Source organism: Anguilla rostrata, chromosome 13 (assembly GCF_018555375.3).
Source record: "Anguilla rostrata isolate EN2019 chromosome 13, ASM1855537v3, whole genome shotgun sequence".
Lineage (NCBI taxonomy): Eukaryota > Metazoa > Chordata > Actinopteri > Anguilliformes > Anguillidae > Anguilla > Anguilla rostrata.
This window is the reverse complement of record NC_057945.1, coordinates 31,343,863-31,364,120: the sequence shown is the minus strand read 5'-3', so window position 1 is coordinate 31,364,120 and position 20,258 is coordinate 31,343,863. Positions and strand designations below refer to the sequence as shown.

At 42.9% G+C, this 20,258-nt stretch overlaps 2 protein-coding genes across 5 annotated transcripts in view; both read left to right on the top strand.

The window, feature by feature from the left end:
• pik3cd (phosphatidylinositol-4,5-bisphosphate 3-kinase, catalytic subunit delta) overlaps window positions 1–3,243 on the top strand; it is a 40,289-nt gene extending 37,046 nt beyond the window's left edge. For all 4 annotated transcript variants that reach the window (XM_064304330.1, XM_064304331.1, XM_064304329.1 and 1 more), the window contains exons 21-23: window positions 107–252; window positions 814–946; window positions 1,270–3,243. In XM_064304330.1, the coding sequence (XP_064160400.1) occupies window positions 107–252; window positions 814–946; window positions 1,270–1,404 (414 nt within the window). In that variant the 3' untranslated portion in view covers window positions 1,405–3,243. The remainder of the gene's footprint in view (window positions 1–106; window positions 253–813; window positions 947–1,269) is intronic.
• A 2,753-nt stretch (window positions 3,244–5,996) lies between these two features.
• Window positions 5,997–20,258, top strand: part of LOC135237617 (beta-catenin-interacting protein 1-like) — a 29,151-nt gene continuing 14,889 nt past the window's right edge. Inside the window, exons 1-3 of the mRNA XM_064304913.1 lie at window positions 5,997–6,269; window positions 13,743–13,857; window positions 14,600–14,690. Of these exons, the coding sequence (XP_064160983.1) occupies window positions 13,762–13,857; window positions 14,600–14,690 (187 nt within the window). The 5' untranslated portion in view covers window positions 5,997–6,269; window positions 13,743–13,761. The remainder of the gene's footprint in view (window positions 6,270–13,742; window positions 13,858–14,599; window positions 14,691–20,258) is intronic.

Here is a 20,258-nt window from a genome sequence, read left to right as displayed (position 1 = left end):
ACATTGTACATTCTCCATACTGCTGTCAGTGTTATTGCCACTGTTCCTGTTATCATTATTGTAAGCGTCTCTTCTTATTGTTCTTGGTTCTTCATCCATGTTCCAGCTGTTCCACATTGACTTCGGCCACTTTCTGGGGAACTTCAAGAGCAAGTTTGGGATCAACAGAGAACGTGTGCCTTTCATCCTGACGTACGACTTCGTCCATGTCATCCAGCAAGGGAGGACCAACAACAGCGAGAAGTTTGAAAGGTCCTTTCAGTTGATTTCTGCACCCCACACTGATTTACCTGTGCCACGTTCACTTTAAAAAAAATGAATAGACGTTCTGCGTTTGAATTGTATCAATACGGAGATCTAACATACAGTGGAAGGATGTAAAGTATATTTTCTGGATGTTTTATAGAATTAGGCTCCTGGGTGTTGGAATAGGGTGATGGTACCAGAGATGCATACAGTTCCATGAGATTTTTCTGTATAACAGTGGCAAACAGGACTGTGCTGGATGTGGAAAGAGACTTGTTCTGTGGAGTGATGCTTGTTTGTATCAGCAGCATTGGATATGTTTGTATGTTCTGCATGAAATTGCTTCAACATCTTGTTTTCAGTAGTAGAACAACAAATAATAGTAAAAAGTGTCCAAGTAAGTGTTTTAAAAAATATTCAGTACTCATGCATATGGAAATATTGATGTATTTCACTATAGGGCAAATTTATTGGTGTTTCAAAACCTCAGTTATCTTTTCAGGTGAAAATACTGAAAATTTCAACTGAAAAAATATGTTCTGAAGCCCGTGTGCGTTCCGCCCGCAGGTTCCGTGAGTGCTGCGAGCAGGCCTACAAGATCCTGTGTCGAAACGGGACGCTGTTCGTCAACCTGTTTGCGCTGATGAGGGCTGCAGGGCTTCCCGAGCTCAGCTCCTCCAAGGACATACAGTACCTGAAGGTAAGGCTGCCGCTGCCTTTGAAGGGAGTGCCTGAAATATCCACCTCCCAGTCATTAAAGAACACCGCCAGTGAATGGCCGAAGGCCTTTCGGCTAAAGAGGATAGCGCACGCCTTTAACAGCGGTGATGCGCTTTGGGTGAGGTCTCCGAAGAGGCTCCTCCGGTGATTTTTGGTCTCCACCGATAATCAGCGTGATTGAAGTGGTGTTGTGTTCGTCACACTGAAAACGGGCCGTTCTCCTGGTGCTGTGATAAGACGTCGGAATGGTTCAAGTGAAATTGCTTCCGGGCTTTTCCGCTCATTGCTCTGCCTCTGTCGTAGGACTCTCTAGCTCTGGGGAAGTCGGAGGAAGAGGCCCTGAAGAATTTCAAAGTGAAGTTTAACGAGGCGCTGCGGGAGAGCTGGAAGACCAAGGTGAACTGGATGGTTCACAGCGTTGCCAAAGACAACCGGTGAAAGAGGTTTTTCAGAAGGTGCGGACGGGGCGTGCTCAGCAAGCCCGCCATGGTCTCATTGCTTTGTATTAGGATACAAGGTTATGCAGCTCGGGACGCTGGGGGCAAAAGAATCTGCAGTGTTGCCCTCAGTTTTATTCCTCACACGGTACCATTAATCACTTTAATAATGTCTAATAATGTTTACATTGGCAATATGTGTTTGGTGGTTGACAGTGTTGTTTTGTTCATGAGAGAGGCAAAACGAATGAGAAATGACCAAAGTTTAAATTAATTATCAGTGGGGTACTGGCAATACTGGGTAATGTGGACTTTAAAAAGAAACACTTGTGGTGTTTGATATTGTTTACATCCGTTACGGATGACGTCATTTTAATTCTCTATTTATTTGTACCTTTGTTGTTGTTGTTTTTTTTTTTTTTAATTTCTCTTTGTGTTTTTTTATTTTTTAACATTTGTTGCCATTAAAATTTCATACTTAACATTTTTGGGGGAAAAAAGTTGAAGAAAACCTTTAAAAGTGTTTAAAAGTGTGTTAAAAGAGTGCACTTAATCATATTTGCAGGCATATCAGTATGTTTTTGAATATGCTGTTAATAAGATTTTTACATAGAAACTGTTGAGCCAGGCCTTATGAAGCTATATTGTATTTGTGCGATAGAAGACCTAGATTCAGCGTCCTCTGATTTCTGCCTGAACTGTATGCACAAACTGACCCTGTGGATCCTCTTTGGAGGGAGGTCTGTTGTTGCACAGACTCTACTTGCAGATGGGTTGAAGTACTTTATTACCCCAGGTCAGTTGAAATGATCTTGGCTTTGTGTGGTGCCAGTTACATACTGTAAATGCTCCAATATTGCTTATTGCTGTGTGCCTATAACTGATCCATCAGTTGGATAGTCATGATATTTATTGATGTTGATTTACTTAGTGTTTTCAAAATGATTCATGTCATTCACTGTCATGCTCATGGGATTATTTTTAGCCCAAGAAGCACTGTTGGGAGTCATGGATAAGCCAAATCTTGTCGAGGATGGTCAAAGAATATTTCACAGTTGCACTGTATTGATGTTTGTGTTATTTTGTAATATTACTTTCAAATGTTTTTTATTTGTATTCATGTTTTATACAGTAGGATGTGTATGTATGTGTGTGTGTGTGAGACAGAGAGAGAGAGAGAGAGATAGTGATAGTGAGAGAGCAAGTGAGTGTGTGTGTGAGTTACAAAGTTCAGGATGAGGATCAAAGCCAAAATGTTGTACTTTAATGATTTTTTTGTTGCCAATAACTCCAAAATGCAGATACGAAAGCAGAAGAAAGGAGGTGGTTGGTACACAGTAGCACTATTGCTGTTGCATTAGACTGGCATTGAGATGATCATGTCACAGTTTCATGGCTAAACACCACACACATTACCTGCTTCAGCAGGACTGCAGCCAGTTTCATCAGTACAGTATGTAATTCCAGAAAGGCTCTGGCCTTTGTTCTCTCGAAGCACCGTATCTGTTGCCAGTTTGCCACAACGGTGTACTTATGCAGTGGGGCATGACGCTTAATTGTTGACATTCTTGTGAATTTCTGTGTGCCTTTGTAGGAATCTTTGACAAAATAAAGGAGTCTTCTCTCGACCGCTCCTGACCCGAGGCCAGCTTTGAATTATGAGCAATGTTTACGAAGCCTGTACTGTATGCAGTGGCCTCCAAGCTGGGTGTGCACTCTACTCAGCCACCATTTTGTACATTGCACTGCACCATTATTGATTCGTGATTGTTCCATGAAATTCCATGAAAAGTGTAAAAATGTGTGTACAACGATCAAATAAAAAAAGTCTGGTTATTAATATTTTTACTCATGAGGCAAAAAAAAAATGAGAGAGAGCTTCTGGGGTGTAACGAAATGCTTCAAGAACAGGAAACAGATTTAAAAACCTGGTCAAAGGTTTTGGCTTGCTTTGTTTGTTTCTGTTCCACTGCACTCCATGTGGCTGAGTTCATGCTTTGCATTAAAACTGTGAAATGCTTTAGGATGCACATGGGAAACTATCAAAAAGAAATATCTAAAGTACAGTTCAAACAGATAGAACCTGTATTTGGACTGATTGGGCTTAAAGACCAGAGAGACGAGAGTTCCTTCATTCTTCACAAATTCTTGTTAAAGATGATTCTTGCTGTGCACATTATTGTGAGTGTTTTATGGCATCATCACACAAGCTAGAAAGGAAGTAGGAAGCTTGGCAGCATTTTCCAGGTAGCCATAAATACTGTAGTGGAGGAAGAAAACCTTTTATTTGCTCATCATCCTTGGCCTGTTTTTGACTGTTGTGCTTGAAATACAGGTTTAGTAACCTTATACTATTTTAGAGTTGAAGAGTTCTCAGCTTTCTCTGTTTGTAGTTCTTAAGTCACTGCAGTAGTGTAGAATTTTGTGTAGAAAATTGTCTGCCAATGGTGAAGGTCTGTGGGTTTTGGTTGTCAGATTTAATATTTGAATCAATGGTTTCCCCAATTTTAGAATTCCTCCCCAATGTGGCATTCCCGATTGTTGGCCTGGCCCATCACTAGCCTGCATCCAGGAAGTCAGGAGGGTGTGGACCAGCAATAATTAAAACGTACCATCGAAACACGATTAAATATTTGTATACTGACTGGTGCCTAAGGAATATATCAGTTGGCCATTGTTAGGTATTTTAACTATAGGAACTAACTAGATCAAGCCTGCCAAACTTTGCTTGAATGGGCTAAAATTTCCATATCTTGCATAAAGCCGTTTCACACATTTTCAGTCCCTATCCAAAAACGTTGAATCTGACCATACCATCACCCTGAGAAAAAGAATTAACATCCCAGAGAACTTCTGACTCCAAGCAGTCACTTTGGTTATGTTCTCCACACAGTCCCTCCTGCAACCCAATCCTACAATTCAGAACGCAACACAGTAGACTACACGCAGCAGGGATTACCAGTGTCAGAAGGGGTGGGCTGCTACATGCACTAGCAGCAGGTGACTGAACCACTTTCCTGCTCCAGGTGCTCTTTGTCATGCAAAACTGTTCTGTCCATGCATGGTGAGAGACACCAGGGAATGCTACCTTGCCACAGGTAAGCAGAGAGGTGATCTTGAGTTGTGGATCCTTAGGCGATCGATTGTATTTTCCACATGTAGGGCCTTTGGTGGGTAATAGATGTGGTAAAATGCATCTATAGAGTGGTGTTTCTGAACTTATTTAGCAGGTTAACTTTATGCATTTAAAAATAAGAATAATTTAATGTTATATTGTTTAATTATACTGAATTTAAGTATTTCCGATAAATAGTCATATTTTCCTAAATCAACAGCCAGGTTATATCAGACCTGGATATTAGTCCTGAATCTAATGTGTATATTGCAATCATATTTATTTGAGGCTGTGCTATTTTACATTATACCTAAGCTGAAAATCTCTTCTACACCACCTGGTGGTAGACCAAACTCACGACCTGACAGGTTTCCTGCTTTAGTTGTACCACAGATCCTGTTCCTTTTAAATACACATTTGTAACTCCCATCTAGGTCTTGTTTGTGCTGGTTGAGTTTAAAGATTTCAGTTAGTGGCAGTGAACAGACAGGTGAAGAAATTTAGTTTTTATCAAATTAAAAATCTGGGATTTGTACTTTATTTTATCCTGTGACAATATTGCATTTTGTTAATGCCATATATACTGATTTTGACTTAATAAATTAACCAATTTTATCCCTCCAACAATGAACCTGCCATTTTAGTTTAAAAATCAAGAACATATATGATTGTATTAATACTCCCAATAACCGTTACATTTGTAAGGCGATAATGATCAATTATACAAGTGCAATCATTTTGCACTTGTATAAAATGATCCCAGTTTGTTTTAGCTTGATGTAAAAGAATCCTTAGAATAAAGCCAGTGGGTCTACGATGGCAGGGTTTCCCTCTCTGATATGTACAGTCAATGCAGAGCGTAGACAATATTTAAACTAGTATCAATGTAAATAAACATTTTGACACAGTGCTTAGAAATGTGGTCTCTGCTGGTCCAGAGCCTTTTAGCCCATGAAAGTCCAAATTACAAGGGAGGTGAAGAATTTAATTCATTTCTTTATTAAAATTTGCTAATAAGATATTAGCTCCACGGTGTGATTTCTAGATGAAACATTTTTGTATAAACAAGTCATAAGAAAAAATGGACAAGTAATATGAAATAATTTATACGGTGTGCCTGACTTAAGTCTAGTGGATTAGTCCCAGGAGATTGGTATATTACACATCGGTTTATTACGCCTTTGTCTACCTTAAAACAGATTAGTACGAATGAATTAAATACAAATACAGTTCTCAACATGGCATAAGAGGCAAGCACAAAACAGCAACAAGAAGATTTAAGGACACTCATTCAATGATGGCACACATGGTTTCATTTCATTTGCTCCTAGTCCTATTCATGTGAATGGCTGGAAATATGTTGTTGATCAAGAAAATGATTTAAATCTCAATTTAATCTCAAATTTCAAATGATCTGACTTGGAGTTCATTCGTTGAATGAAACTTTAAAATGCCGTCACTTCTACCGGACATTCCATCACCGGAACTCCTTTACTCCTCAACAACAACCGGTACTCTTTCGCGTTAGAAAATCTTTTGTCCAAAAACAGCCGTGGTTTCCTCGAACGCCAAAGACCGACGTACAAGGAGTCAAACATCTGGCTGCATTATATTATCTGCGGGCTTTCCATACTTTGCCTCTCTTTACCATAGATTATTGTATGCTCCTCTTTACCGATTGTCGGGATGTGACCCCGGAACAGGACGCATCCTCAGAACGACAACAAACCATTCAATCTGGACCGGGAGAGGTAAGCAGTTGGATTACTATTGTCCTGTTGAGCTGATCATTATAATGCATGAAAATCTCACCCACGAGCGAAAGAAGTAGCTAGCACTAAATATTTAACGCAGACTCGTTTCACCGAGGACGTTTCCAGTGCAACAATGCGGTAGCTAGCTATATCGTTAATGTTAACGTAGCCTGGCAAGGGAACTTCATTCAGGCTTTTAGTCCCCTTACTGCCAGCTTGCATGCTTTGTTGAAATGAGATAAGCATACAGCTAATTAACACTAACGAGTTTGCTGTAGATAACATTTTGACTGGGTAGACACGTAGAATAGACCAGGACGATATTAATATTTCGTGCCATCTAGGCATCGACCCACTTAAACTACCGGTAATTGTGTCGATTTGATCCGCAACCGGGCTGATGGGAACCGCCTGTATTCCTAGTTAGCTGTGTTAGCTAGCTAGCTGAAAGCTTTTGAGCTAACGTTAGTTAGACTAGATAGACTAGCCGTAATTGGTTTGCGTGTTTTTGTTGTAAAACTTACATGCTAGCTAACTTTGTCGGATTCAGTGTATTTACCTGTTCGCTCAGTAGTACAATTCGATATTTTGTTGCTAAGAACTAACAAGACTCAAAAGGCTAGCTGTGTGTCTGCAACATTAGCTAACTTAGACTAGACTATTTTTCAAAAAATTGCACATAATGCTAGCTAGCTACATGCGTGGATGTTATCATTTTAGCTGGCGTTAGGTAGCTATACAATGTTTGATGAAAATATTAAGGAATCGACAGAAAGTATGACTGGGCGATGTAGCTATATATTTAGTTTCTAGGTTTCACCGCTACACTTTGTATCCACAATGCCCATATTGTCCACTAAAAGGTACCATTTAGTTTGCTAGCAAGATAGTGAGTACTGTTTATCCGTTCATTACAAATACAACACAGTCATGCTAGCTAGCATGCTAACTTGAAAATTATTGATGCTGCAGCGTATTAAACGATTATACCAGCGGGTGCTTAGATTAACTACAAACTTTTCAGGAAAAGTGACTGTCACTGTCACGCGTCCCCTCGAATAAGCCGATTCAGGCCTGGAAATTGTCAGAGAGCAGAAATGAGTTGTTCACATTGGACAGCGGGGGCAAGCATGTCTATTTTCGTCTTCCACACCTACACTCCATGGCTATTCGCAATAACCTCGTCGTTCCCAAGATTAGAATGCTTGGGAAGTCACAGATGTTTTTCCAAGCATATCTTTGGCTTCATATTAAACCAACCAGATTGGTTTAATTCAGATTCTCATTTGGGAAATATAATTCTGTCGTCAAGAAAATATCGAAAGTTAAATTGGGATCACATTACCTGATATTTTGAAGTCATTGCATTACTCACTTTGCCACCAAAAATATTACCTGTTTGTTTGAAAGTGCTTGCCCATAATTTCAGTTTAATAGATGAACAGAGGCAATATAAAAAATACTCCTCAAATATTTTTTTAAAAGATTATTAAACTTTTATCAAACCTTACAATAACAAATACTTAAAATTTTCCATGTTGTTTATTTAAAGTGTGCATAAATCATTTGGTATTCAATGTAATACATGCCATTAAAAAAAAAAAAAACATATCGTTATATAGCTAAAACATTCTAGTTTAACACAGGTTTCCTGTCCTTAATTCCAAATGTCCACAATGTCGGCCCGCTCTATTTAATAAAAATGAACATTTGGTGACAGTTGGACCAGCCCATTGACAGCACATGCCCTGCAGTACATTAAGGCAGTATATGACTTGGAACTGGACTAAGGCCCACACCACAGCAGTTGCAACTCTAGGAATTATCCTCCCCACAGCACCCGAAGCTGCAGGTCCAGGGTTGAATGCACATTTCTATTACTCTGCCAGTTTTCATTGAGTGCAGTGCTATGTGCCATTAGCCTACAGTAGAACCAGTGGCAAGGGTTTTGAATTTTATCTGTAAACCAAACTGACTTTGTGCAGTCTTTATATCACACTTGTAGGCCTTGAATTTATTGATGTCCTGCTGTGTGACAGCCTTTGAGTGCCTTACTTATTTTGCATTAGAGCTTTTTCAGAGCCTTCTGCCTGTTAAGGGACTTATTTGTGACAGCTTCATGCTGAGAAGTGGAAGTACTGGTGTATTTTAGTCCCTGTGCAATTTGCATGTGTAAGTGTCTGATATGTGATTGTACTGTGTGTGATTGGTCTTTCATTTGAATGCGCAGCCAAAAAAAATAGAAACGAGACGGGGTTATTTGCAAGCAAAACAACAAGTGGAACGATTCAGATGGATGATTTGCCACCCTTTCCGACTGATTATTTGGCACATTCTCACTGCTCATAATGTGCATGGGAAATGTCAGTTCAGATTGCACACATCATTGTCCCTGTAGTAAGTGGTGGTTGTTTTTCCACTGCGAATTTGAGGAGAAGCTAGTGACATCCACATCATTCACAAGCGGTGCGCTGTGTGCAGGACCTTTTTGCACACCCCCAGTGTATTGTGGGAAAAGCTGTGGTTAGCCAGTGGTTCTTTTTCCAGAATCGGTCCTCAGATGTTGTGCAGATTATGCGGTTTTGAATCCTCTGCAGCCGACATGAGTGTGTTTAGCAGTGCCTTTCCTCCCACAGAACCGCCATGCACAGGAACCCAACGTGACCTGGCCTTAGAATCCTAATCTTATAAACAAGGGTAATTTAGTTACAGTGTAGAATACAGTGCAGTTAAAAATTCTTAAATTCTTAATTCTCATTACTGTTATACATAATTAAAATGCACTTTACTAAATATGATTTTAAGAAGGTTTCCAAATCAGGGGATTCCACGCTAAGTTACTGTTGACACTGTGCTTATGTGTGACCAACTCGACATATAATGTAACCTGTGGAATTCACTCCATTTTGACTCCTCCTTAATAACACATTTATTAACATTTATTATTGCTGACCAACCATCACCAAATTATGTGTGTTGCAGTCCTTAATATATTGGGCATTCATGACCAACCACACAGTATTCTGAGGTTTTGATAGTGAGTCATATGTTGAGATGCAGCTACCCTCATTGTGGTAAAAATATATACAACTAATACGGGGGGGATGAAAAAATAATGCTGTTGCAGTGAGATGAATAATTAAGTCAGCCCAGAGGACAGTGATGCTTGCCCAAAAAGCTAAGAAATATCTCTGTGTTTTTGATGTTTTACACGTTTGAATAGTCTAGCAGGAGTCCACAGACAATCTTTCGGTCTTTGTAATCAGAAGAGAATGATCATGCATGCACGCATGTGTGATGTACAAAAAAGATTCCGTACTGTACATAGATTTTTAGACGAAATGTTTCACTGCCTGTCGGGTGAACTGATCATTCATGATTGAGCATGGTACGCTTGAGTGACAGTGTTCTGTTGCCTCTTTAGTCACAGTACGCAGGTGTGGAGTTGATTGGACCTCTTCTCTGAACTGGTAGCTTTGGAATCAGCATTCACAGGTCGGACAAGCATGCAGGTCCCCAGTGATCACTAATGCTGTATGTCAATGTAATGCTACCTTTCTGAAAGTCCTTTTTTCTCTGTCTCATTATGGTGGAGATTTCCAACGGGTATTACTTTCAATATTGGCCCTGTACCCTAATCTGATATTTTGACAGTGGACTGTACTGATAAGCACTCTTTATCACGATGCAAATTAGCATAATAAAGTTAGCTTTGTCATATGCGGTCAATAGCATGTCAGGACATCTGCTACAAAAGAACTTGTAGTGTTCCTGATATGGCTACTCTATAATACCTGGAACATTAATCATACTTTGAGTTTTTGCCTTCTTGGTACCCCGTGTACCCCATTTAGTGGGAAAATTGCCCATCCCGACCTTCAACAGAGTTTGTAAAACCTTTAAAGAAATAATATGTTGAGAAGGAAGCAGAACTTTGCGAATCATTAGGGGATGACAAATAACATTTAACAGACACGCTTGGTTGTCAGACACTTTAAAAGAGCAATTAAGTGTCTTGTTTGTGGCTGAGATGTCATTGCCTATGAACAGCAGCTATCTAGTGATCTGGAAATCTGTACACATGTCACAGCCTTCACCACCAAACAGAAGACAGAGCTAAATAAAAGGAAATGGCCTTGGATGCTAACACCCTTGTATGGTGCTTTTTGAAGGGGAGACTTTTTTTGTGACTGGTAACAACAGTAAATCGGGTCAGCCTGGATGGTGTGGAATGGTAGCCCCAAAGAGAGTGTTTACTTTACGGGGTAGGTCCCCTGCAGAATGGGTTGAGCCCTTCATTCTTGTGGCTTTAGCGAGATGTAGGCAAGCACGAAATTGCCCTGGTTTAAAAAAAAAAAAAGTTTCCTGCGTTGACTTTGCCTTTGCAGTTTTAAAGCATCATCTCTTGTAAGCACTGCACTGATCCTAAATGAAAAGCCTTGGGTCTGTGTGGTATAGTGTGGCAGGGGTCCATGATTTAATGCCGTATAAGCCAAGGTTTAAACTGCAAGCTGAGTCATGCTCTAGGGGGACATAGATTTGCTTGGGTGCTTTTTATGGGCTGTGGAAGTAACTAAGGCCTGCAAGACCATCACAGCAGGTCAGCAGGGATTATGGGTGATGTGGGAGAAAGAAACAATTTTATTGGTTCTCTGGGTTTTAACCCTCTTTGCTGAACTGACTAATAGATTTCTTACTTGTGTGTGCTGAGATGCAGTGAAAAGACTTCTGTCATGAATTTGTGCATGTTTATAATGGCCAAGAATAAAAATTGTCTAAAGAATCTTGATAGGTCATGCCATTTCACAAAAAACAATGTGCTGTTCCATCCTTTTACAGCTGTTTATATGATTATCTTTTCAACTCAGGATCTTCTCTGATCATGAACAGCAGCAACATTGTGATGAAATGCTAACAACAGCTCAGAGGCACATGTATAGGCATTTTAGCTGCCAGCCTAAACAAGATGTGAATTTAGCATGCTGTCGTCCATTTTGTCTGAGTCAGTCGGTTTCTAGGAGGGCTACATTTTCAACCCCCTTTTTTATCCCGTTACTGCAACGTCATTGGTCAGTTTGGGAGTTTGTGTGGGGTGTGGCCGGGCATCCGCTAAGATGTGCGGCCAGCCGAACCCTTTTCCAGCAGCTGTCGGCTGCGGCTAACATGCTGGAGGGCTTGGCAGCCGAGGCAGACGGGCAGGTGCCCAAGTGACCGGAGGAGTCACTTTTAAGCGAGGAGGCCGGCTGTAACCTGGCAGCTGAGGCTGGCCCTTCCCGCGTGATGAAATGGCCGTCTGTGTGTCACCCTGTTGAGTTCCTACTGCTGAACTACAGCCAGCAGCAGTAGAATGCCTGGTGTATGGGGCATTTAGGCACTGAGGGGATTGTGTAGTAGAATGTCTGGTGTATGGGGCATTTAGGCACTGAGGGGTTTGTGTAGTAGAATGTCTGGTGTATGGGGAATTGAGGCACTGAGCGGTTTGTGTGGTAGAATGTCTGGTGTATGGGGCATTTAGGCACTGAGGGGTTTGTGTAGTAGAATGCCTGGTGTATGGGGCATTGAGGCACTGAGGTGTTTGTGTAGTAGAATGCCTGGTGTATGGGGCATTGAGGCACTGAGGGGTTTGTGTGGTAGAATGTCTGGTGTATGGGGCATTGAGGGGTTTGTGTAGTAGAATGCCTGGTGTATGGGGCATTTAGGCACTGAGGGGTTTGTGTAGTAGAATGCCTGGTGTATGGGGCATTAAGGGGTTTGTGTAGGTTGTGCAGGTTCTTCCTGTATAACATCCGGAGGATCCGCCCCTTCCTCACAACTTACTCGACCCAACTCCTCGTCCAGGCAGTGGTCCTGTCCCGCCTGGACTACTGTAACTCCCTGCTTGCTGGCCTCCCAGCATCATCTATCAGACCCTGCAATCATCCAGAACGCAGCAGCGCTGGTCTTCAACCTCCCAGACATTCCACGTTACCCCCCTGCTCACCACCTCCACTGGCTCCCGGATGGCTCGCATCAAATTAAAACATTAGTGCTTGCCTTCAAGCAGCCAGGGGTCAGCCCTCCCTATCTACGTCAACTCATCAGACCCTACACCCAGCTAGACCTCTCCGTTCTGCTGCCACATGTCGCCTGGTCCCTGCCCCGGCTCGCACCAGCACCCGGTCAGCTCCTGTCTGTTCTAGCCCCACGGTGGTGAATGACCTTCCTGTGCAAGTCAGAACAGCAGAGACCCTGGCCGTCTTCAAACGTAGACTGAAGACTCACCTCTTCAAGCTACATCTCACCTCATCACCCCCCACTACCCTCTAACATTTTTTTTCTAAAAAAAAAAAAAAAAAAAAAAAAAAAAATAGGGTGTACAATTCACACTTATACCTAAGCAAAGTTATACCTATTGTAGCTCTCTTGCAGGAATGTTGTAAAGCGCTTGTCTCTGAGTTTTGTAATGCACTTGTTGTAAGTCGCTCTGGATAAGAGCGTCTGCTAAGAACCTATAATGTAATGTAATGTAATGTGTAGTAGAATGGCTCGTAGAGAATAACAGTTCAAGTAACTCCTAAGTAGCTGGTACAGTACTGCCACTTATTCCTGTATTTATGCCTGGACTGTAATCAGTTTAAAGAAAAGTCAGTGATCCGTGTAGTATTCTTGATTGACCGGGACATTGTCTCGAACAAAACTTCAGGTCTACATGGCCAAGATTGATTTGTTTCATATACGATCACTCTCTCTGTCTCGCGCACACGTACGCGTATACGCACTTATTTGGTTATCTACTGGATTAGTAAATTGTCCATGTATTTTGCCAGTAAAGATCTGTGAAGCAAGAAGATGAATCCGGGCTTTCCGCCCGCTGAGATTCTGACAAGAAAAAAAAACAACAACTCAGAAACAGCATCTCTTTAAATGTAAAGTGCCTGTCATAAGAGGATGTGTGCTTCATGCGAGCTCTTATCAGCACACACGTATTCAGTGCTGTCAGCGCCACCCTTAGACGCTCCACACGCAGTCCAATTTAGACGTCAGCGGGTCGTCGGGAATTGCATGCATGCGGGGAAGAGATGGGGAGATCGCACAGAGAGGTGTGCGCTAAGAGAGCTAGCGTGAGACGTTCATGCAGGCCATTAATCCTGCTGGAGTACCGTGTGCACAGCATGTAGCACAGAGCGTTTGAATGAAAGAAGCCCCCACCTAAAACGCTGCAGCGTTCATGCGTCTTTAGTAATTGGTACACTTCTCCTCTGAAGTACTTGAGCTTCTAACACCTAAACAGCCAGCCTTTGCTAAAAAATTATATTTTGACAACATATGTCTCATGGTGTCGTATGTAAAAAGTGTATGATGTCGTATGTAAAAAAAAGTGTATGATGTCACATGTAATAAATGTGTATGATGTGATATGTAAAAAGTGTATGATGGGAAGCAACCTTTCTTGGGCTCTACGCTGACGGTGTCTGTCTGGGCTGTTTCCAGGGCAACGGGAGCCGGGGGGATGAACCGAGAGGAGGCCCCGGGCAAGTCTCCCGAGGAGATGTACGTCCAGCAGAAGGTGCGCGTGCTCCTGATGCTCAAGAAGATGGGATCTAATGTGAGTACCGCCAAAAATCTTCCCCAACCCTTACAAACATGGTTCCACCAGCAGGACTCATCACTTGTACAACTGTTAGATATTTTTTACTGCAGAAGTCCTTCTATTCTGAGTGGATCTACAGTATAAATTGTTCTCATTTCCCTCGAGGAATGAGTTTTATTGTAAATGGACGGCAGTGTCCTTTTCTGCCTGTTTGCTGTATTTTTCCAGACTGAGGGTAAAAATAGCTTAATTGTTTATTTGTTCATTGAAAAAATAATGTGGATGAACCCTTCTAGACATAGATCCATGGTAGTGCAGTCCCTCTTAAATTCTGTCAATGGTTTCCCTGCAGTACTGTGATAATATTGCTATTTAAGATTAATGGAATCATTACTGTGAAACAACTCAATTAGATGTTAAAGAGCCAGTCATTTATCTGTATTTAAGGGATCCATAAATTGTTAATTATTTTAGTGGGGCTTTAATTACCTGTGTAAATTGCATCATTATTCTCATTGGATCAACTGATATTTGCACTCGAAAGGGGTGGAATGAACTTCTTTTTTAATTGTCTCTAAGACAATTTATCACAGGTGTTAGGACCCTGTCCTGGATTTATTTTTAGCAAAGGCTTATTTCAGTGTGAAATCTGTGCGGCCATGACTTGGGAGAATGAAAGCACCTGTACAGAGAAATGGAAGGAAGCATGAAGAACTCAGTGTTTGAAACTTCACCCTGAATGCTTCTTGGTCCCCAGCTGACCCCGAGTGAGGAGGCGTTCCTCCGGAACTACGCGGGTGTGGTGCACAGCCAGATGAGCCAATTACCACAGCACCCCATCGAGCAAGGTAGGCCCGACTAGCCGCACGCCGACACTGTGGGCCTGACATGTCCCACACTGACACACCGTAGGTCTGACTAGTTGAACACTGCTATGCACTTTGCCCTGATGCTAAACTGAAAGCTAAGAAACTCCTCTCGTTGAGCCTGTTTAGCAGGGCCCTCCCGGATCTTAGATAGTGAACGCTTAAAATTTATCCATGATCTGCCTTTACAGAGAGATCGGATTGGAAAAAAAAAAATTGTGAATCGTGATATGTCATTAAAAAATTGTGGTGATATTTTGGCTGTATTGCCCACCCCGAGATGGTTCAAGTGTTGATAGGGGCAAGGATCCCCCCAGAGGGGAAGGGTTTCGGTCTGCAGGACTTCTTCATCCTCATTGATCTAGACTGGCTCATCTGCACAGTAAACTGTTAAGTGTTAAATCAACTCTTACTTATTGGACTCGTATGTGCATTAGAGTTGAATTAACACCGGACATTTTACTGTGTAGCTGGTCGGATGCCTGCAGGCTGTCTGCATCACCTGTGCGTGAGGTTTACTCCTGTGACACACCCGACCGTACAGATTAGCTGGTTTGGATTGTCCAGGGAACAGAAGCCCCTGCTGGTAGCACACGCTTTTGGACGAGGGCCTGTGCTTGTGTGCATCCTCCCTGTAACTACACTTCCACATTTGAGGAAAGAACATTTCAGTTAGTTTTAAGAAGTATGAACAACAGCTGTTTGGACCACTAACCAGGAATGATGGTTTGCAGCTGTGGTTTTTTTTTTTTTTTTTGGCTTTGCAGGGATTGGTTGGTTGACATATCATTGGCTTGGCTTGGCTTGAGTACTCTTTGAGTCTGTAATCTATTAGTGGTATGCTAATCTGAATTATTGCTTGTTAACTTGCATATCAAAGGGTTATTATTTTAATGAATGACAACATGTTTTATTCTAGGCATAATTTGAGCTGATATTTATACATTTTAAATGCCATTTATATTTTGTTTGACATCATACGAGTTAATTAAAATTTTATAATTCTATAAGTTCATGGGAAGAAGATTCTGGATCAAGGAGTTGGTGCATAGCGTACTTAATTTGTTAAATATAAGTAGTGAATGACAGGAAGATTATAACAGTGTTTTTAAATTCTTCATTCTTCAAGTACAAGCAAAGAAAAAACTCCTGTTGCGGTCAGTGCAGGATTCCTCTTCACGTACAAAAAAGACTGTTCGGTTACTGAAAAGAAGCTGGGAACATTTCTAAAAACATTCACATCAGTGTGAACTAATTCAGGAATGCTAAAAATAATGAATAGGCCTAGATCTACAGGAGTAATGGCTTTGACCAGGCAGGAAGAATAAACCGTTTATGAGTATTTATGTGGCTATTTTGAAAGAAACATTTGAATGTTAATAAGGCCTTTGTGCCCCACACAGGGGTGAATACACATTGTCTGAAGCAAATTCCCAGAGCGCCATAACCACCAATTAGCAAAGGAGTTTGCACAGGAAAGCCTTGTCATACTTTGGCCAAATTAAAGTAGAGCCGTGCAGTGCTTTTTCTCGTTCAAAATTCTCCCGTCTTTTCGGTATTTTTATGCTGACGTTTCGTCTGAGGTGTCGTTTTTGGGGCTTAGCGGACGCCGTGGCATCAGACGCAGAGCGGTAGGAAGTAGAGCTGACGCAGAGCGGTAGGAAGTAGAGCTGACGCAGAGCGGTAGGAAGTAGAGCTGACGCAGAGCGGTAGGAAGTAGAGCTGACGCAGAGCGGTAGGAAGTAGAGCTGACGCAGAGCGGTAGGAAGTAGAGCTGAAGCAGAGCGGTAGGAAGTAGAGCTGACGCAGAGCAGTAGGAATTAGAGCTGACGCAGAGCGGTAGGAAGTAGAGCTGACGCAGAGCGGTAGGAAGTAGAGCTGACGCAGAGCGGTAGGAAGTAGAGCTGACGCAGAGCGGTAGGAAGTAGAGCTGACGCAGAGCGGTAGGAAGTAGAGCTGTGCCGGACTGCTGTGGTCATTTCCAGTGCAAATTGGCCCTGTGATCTGCTTAGTGAAACTGCACACCCCGGGCAGCTGCACTTAAGACTTAATGAGCTGTCGAGTCTCCTGATCGATATCTGGACCCTGGAAGTCTTCCTGGGCAGGAGCTGTGAATGGAGGCCTCGGCTGTTTGAAGTTGGCTCGCCGAAGATGAAAAAGAATACATCGAGACGGAGAAGGCCACGCACATACGTACACGGCACACGCACACACACACGCACGTGCAAACGTGCACACATACACAGCGAGGCTGCAGTTTCCTCCCTGAGTACCAGCTTGAACAACTGCAGCCTCACGGTGTATGTGCACATTGGTACGTGTGTGCATGTGTTTGTATGCTTGTGTGTGCACGCGTGCGAGTGTGAGTCTATGTTTGTGTATGTGCATGAAGCCATTTCTCTCTCTCTCTTACACACACACACACACACACACACACACATAATATCTTGACGCAAATACACCACACCAGGGACTTTCCTGCAAAATTGAGTATTTTGCTCTAGCTGACAGGTATTAGCATGCTTATTGCATTTGTTCCAAATCCCACCTTCCAGTTGTGCTGAAAAGCCTAACTGTCTGGCTTTGCAAGACCCTGCCAGTGTTCAGAGCCAGTCAGACTGAAAAACCCCCTTTGAGATCATACAGTGGGAGAGAGCTCTGTGTCTGAGCCTTCCTGTAATGTCATTAGCCTCCCTGTTGCTCTTTTCTCCCAGCTTAATTACATGTTCTTTTGTCTGCATTGATTTATCTTTCCGTACATCCCTGTACACTTGCCCGTATGTCTGTGTGTTTTGCAAGGGAACGCCATAATGAAACAGAGACACAGCAGTAACCCTCTCACGTCCATTAGCAACGTGTTGTAATGCCTTTTTTTGCCCCGGCCTGAAAGTGGCCAGCGCCATTATGAGCATGGAGCACGGCTGACTAACTGCATTCTGCCGCGCGGTGTGGGTGCGTCATCATCATGTGTCCGTTAAGGCCCTCCTCTGGGACCAGCGGCTGGACGCTGAGCTGCTTCACATCGCTTTCAGTGTCTGCACGTATCACTGTGTGGAGCCCTCCAGGCCCTTTATACCTGTGGAACGCTGCTGTGATCTTGCCATTTGCTTCAACGCCTTACATTCAAATGAGCAGCGCTTTGTATTTTCGGGCTGTTTCTTGCAGTAGTCTCTCGTGCATTAAATATTGTGAGCCCTTGAGCCCCAGCAGTGTTTTCTTAACATATGTGGGGAAAAGAAGATGTAGAAAACCTCTGAATCGGCTGTGGGGCTGAAAGTGGATACAGCACCGCGTATTCATTAACACCCATTAAGGTGACATCTTGGCAGCTTTTTCTAGATCTTTACGTGTCCCTTTACTTTCTGTGCTGGGCACTAGGGGGCAGCATATGAATAGGAATCTATAGTAGGTGTGTCTTGGTGCAGTTAGGTGGTGCCTGCGCTAAGATCGCATTGGAAGGATGAGCGTGTGTAATTTCAGCTGGCTTATCGGACACGTCGCAGGCTGAATGGGCACCAGCCGCGGCAATGAGGTCAAAATGTCCTGCTGTGCCCTGCGCAGACGGACCTGTCTGCGGTACGTCTCTGTAACCTTCTCACTGCCACAGAAATATACCAGCTGTCCAACACTCTCAGCTCCTGCTCTCTCTCAGCTTCAGACTGTGGACTCTGCTTCAGACTGTGGACACAGCTTCAGGGGGCTATAATGTCTCTAGGTTGCTCCAAAAATTACTTCAGGCCTGGCATTGCTAGTAATGTGTCTGTCACAGGTGCCTTTGAAAAAATAGGGTCATTTTTAAGTAGGCTGAATTATTAAGTACATATATTTTTTTTTACCTGGGTGGTGCTGGTTTTCCCACAAATTGTGTGTGGCATAAAAAGTGCTTTTAAGGTGCAGCAGTGGATGTGGTAGAACATGGGAATTCATTCCTTACTTGAAATTTGAAAACGGGTGGTGGCTTGGAAGACCCGTTGTTCTTTCTGCCTCAGTCTTTTCACCTTTTAACATGCCCAGTTTATCTGGCAATGCAATTTCATACAAACGTGTACATCTTCCTTAAAGTTGCCTCCCTCTGTCATTTTCCCTGGAAATGGTAACAGTGCTATTACCTGGTGGGGACACAGACTGTATAAATACACTCTAGAGATGTGTGAGGTGGCCCACCTCCAGGGGGTGGGGCTTTTGAGATGGCCTCATCAGTTTCCCCGCGCCGCACTGACCTGCCTGAGCACAGGAGGTGAGGATATGAGGAGAAGCGCGTTAGGTTGTGTAAAGGAAAGAGACATGAGTGGCATGCTAAACAGGCTTTTCCATGCTTTAAGAGGGAAAGCTTCACAAAACTGCGTATGTGTTTTTATTTTTTACATGAAGTTTAAGGTACGCGTGAAAGGCGTTTCAACACGTTATCTCTGAGAGAAAAATTATTAGCATGCTGCAGCTCCAATTCCAAATATTACTGCTAGTCTGAAATGTTGCGTTCTGAATAAGTGTGCAGATTTAGAGGCTCAGATGTACCCCTACTGGATTTTAAGCAAATGTCACTTTATTTGGATCGCGTACATTTACATATTTACGGATCAAGTCGTGTGGTGCTGTCAGTTTGTCAGTACCTTTGGGAAGATGATTTTTTAATAATGTTGTGCCTACTCTAGGCGCATGGCAATATTCAGTGTGATTAATGAACTGTGTTTTTGAATATTTGAAGATGCGGGTGACTGAAATTAATTTGCTGGCATTGTAGATAGTTGCTTGGGATAAAGAGTCCCTACATTAATTTGTCCTGTCATCTCATGGTCTATTGCTTTTCCAAGCACACACTTAACTGTGACAGGCCCAGACCATTCCAGTAGAGAACAGAGCATTTTTATTAAAGCTTTTGCAGGTCAAAGCTCCCCCCCCCCCTCCCCCGCATGATAATGATGAAACCAGGGGCCCTTTTGGGGGGTGAGCCAAGATCATTTACTACTACTGTAAGTTGCATGTAAATTTCTGTTTTAAGAACGCACTGACCCCAGGGAGGTGGGCACCTTCCTTCACGCAGTCTCCATGCCGCGCCAGGCCTGCGCAGAGAGAGCCCGCGCTGGGTCCGAGTGCCCTCCAGGTGCCCAAAGCACGGGGGCCCTCCAGTCACTCAGTTCGCTGCAGAAATTCAGCGGCTTACCTGCCGCACTTTCACCTGGCAGAGCCGGGACCGGCAGCTCATTCTCCATGGTGACTAGAGGACTCACCACTGACAGTAGGATGTCCTGCTGTCTTGTACCCATTCCTCTCCCCTCAGCATTCGTGACCCCGGGTTGGTGTTACCCTACTGTACTTTCATCCATTGCCCATTAGGGCATAGTCAGGATTTGATCCGAACCACAGTGGCACATTACTGCTCCAAGAGCTTTGTCAGGCACCTCAGTTTGATGGCTCACTCTGGAGTAAAATGACTCCCTTTTTGACGGCGCGGGATTTAAATAGTTTTAATCTCGTTGTTTTGTAAAGGGGTCTCCTGTGGTCAAGGCCATTATTTACTCTCCGAGATTGCTTGCTAATAGTTTAATGTGT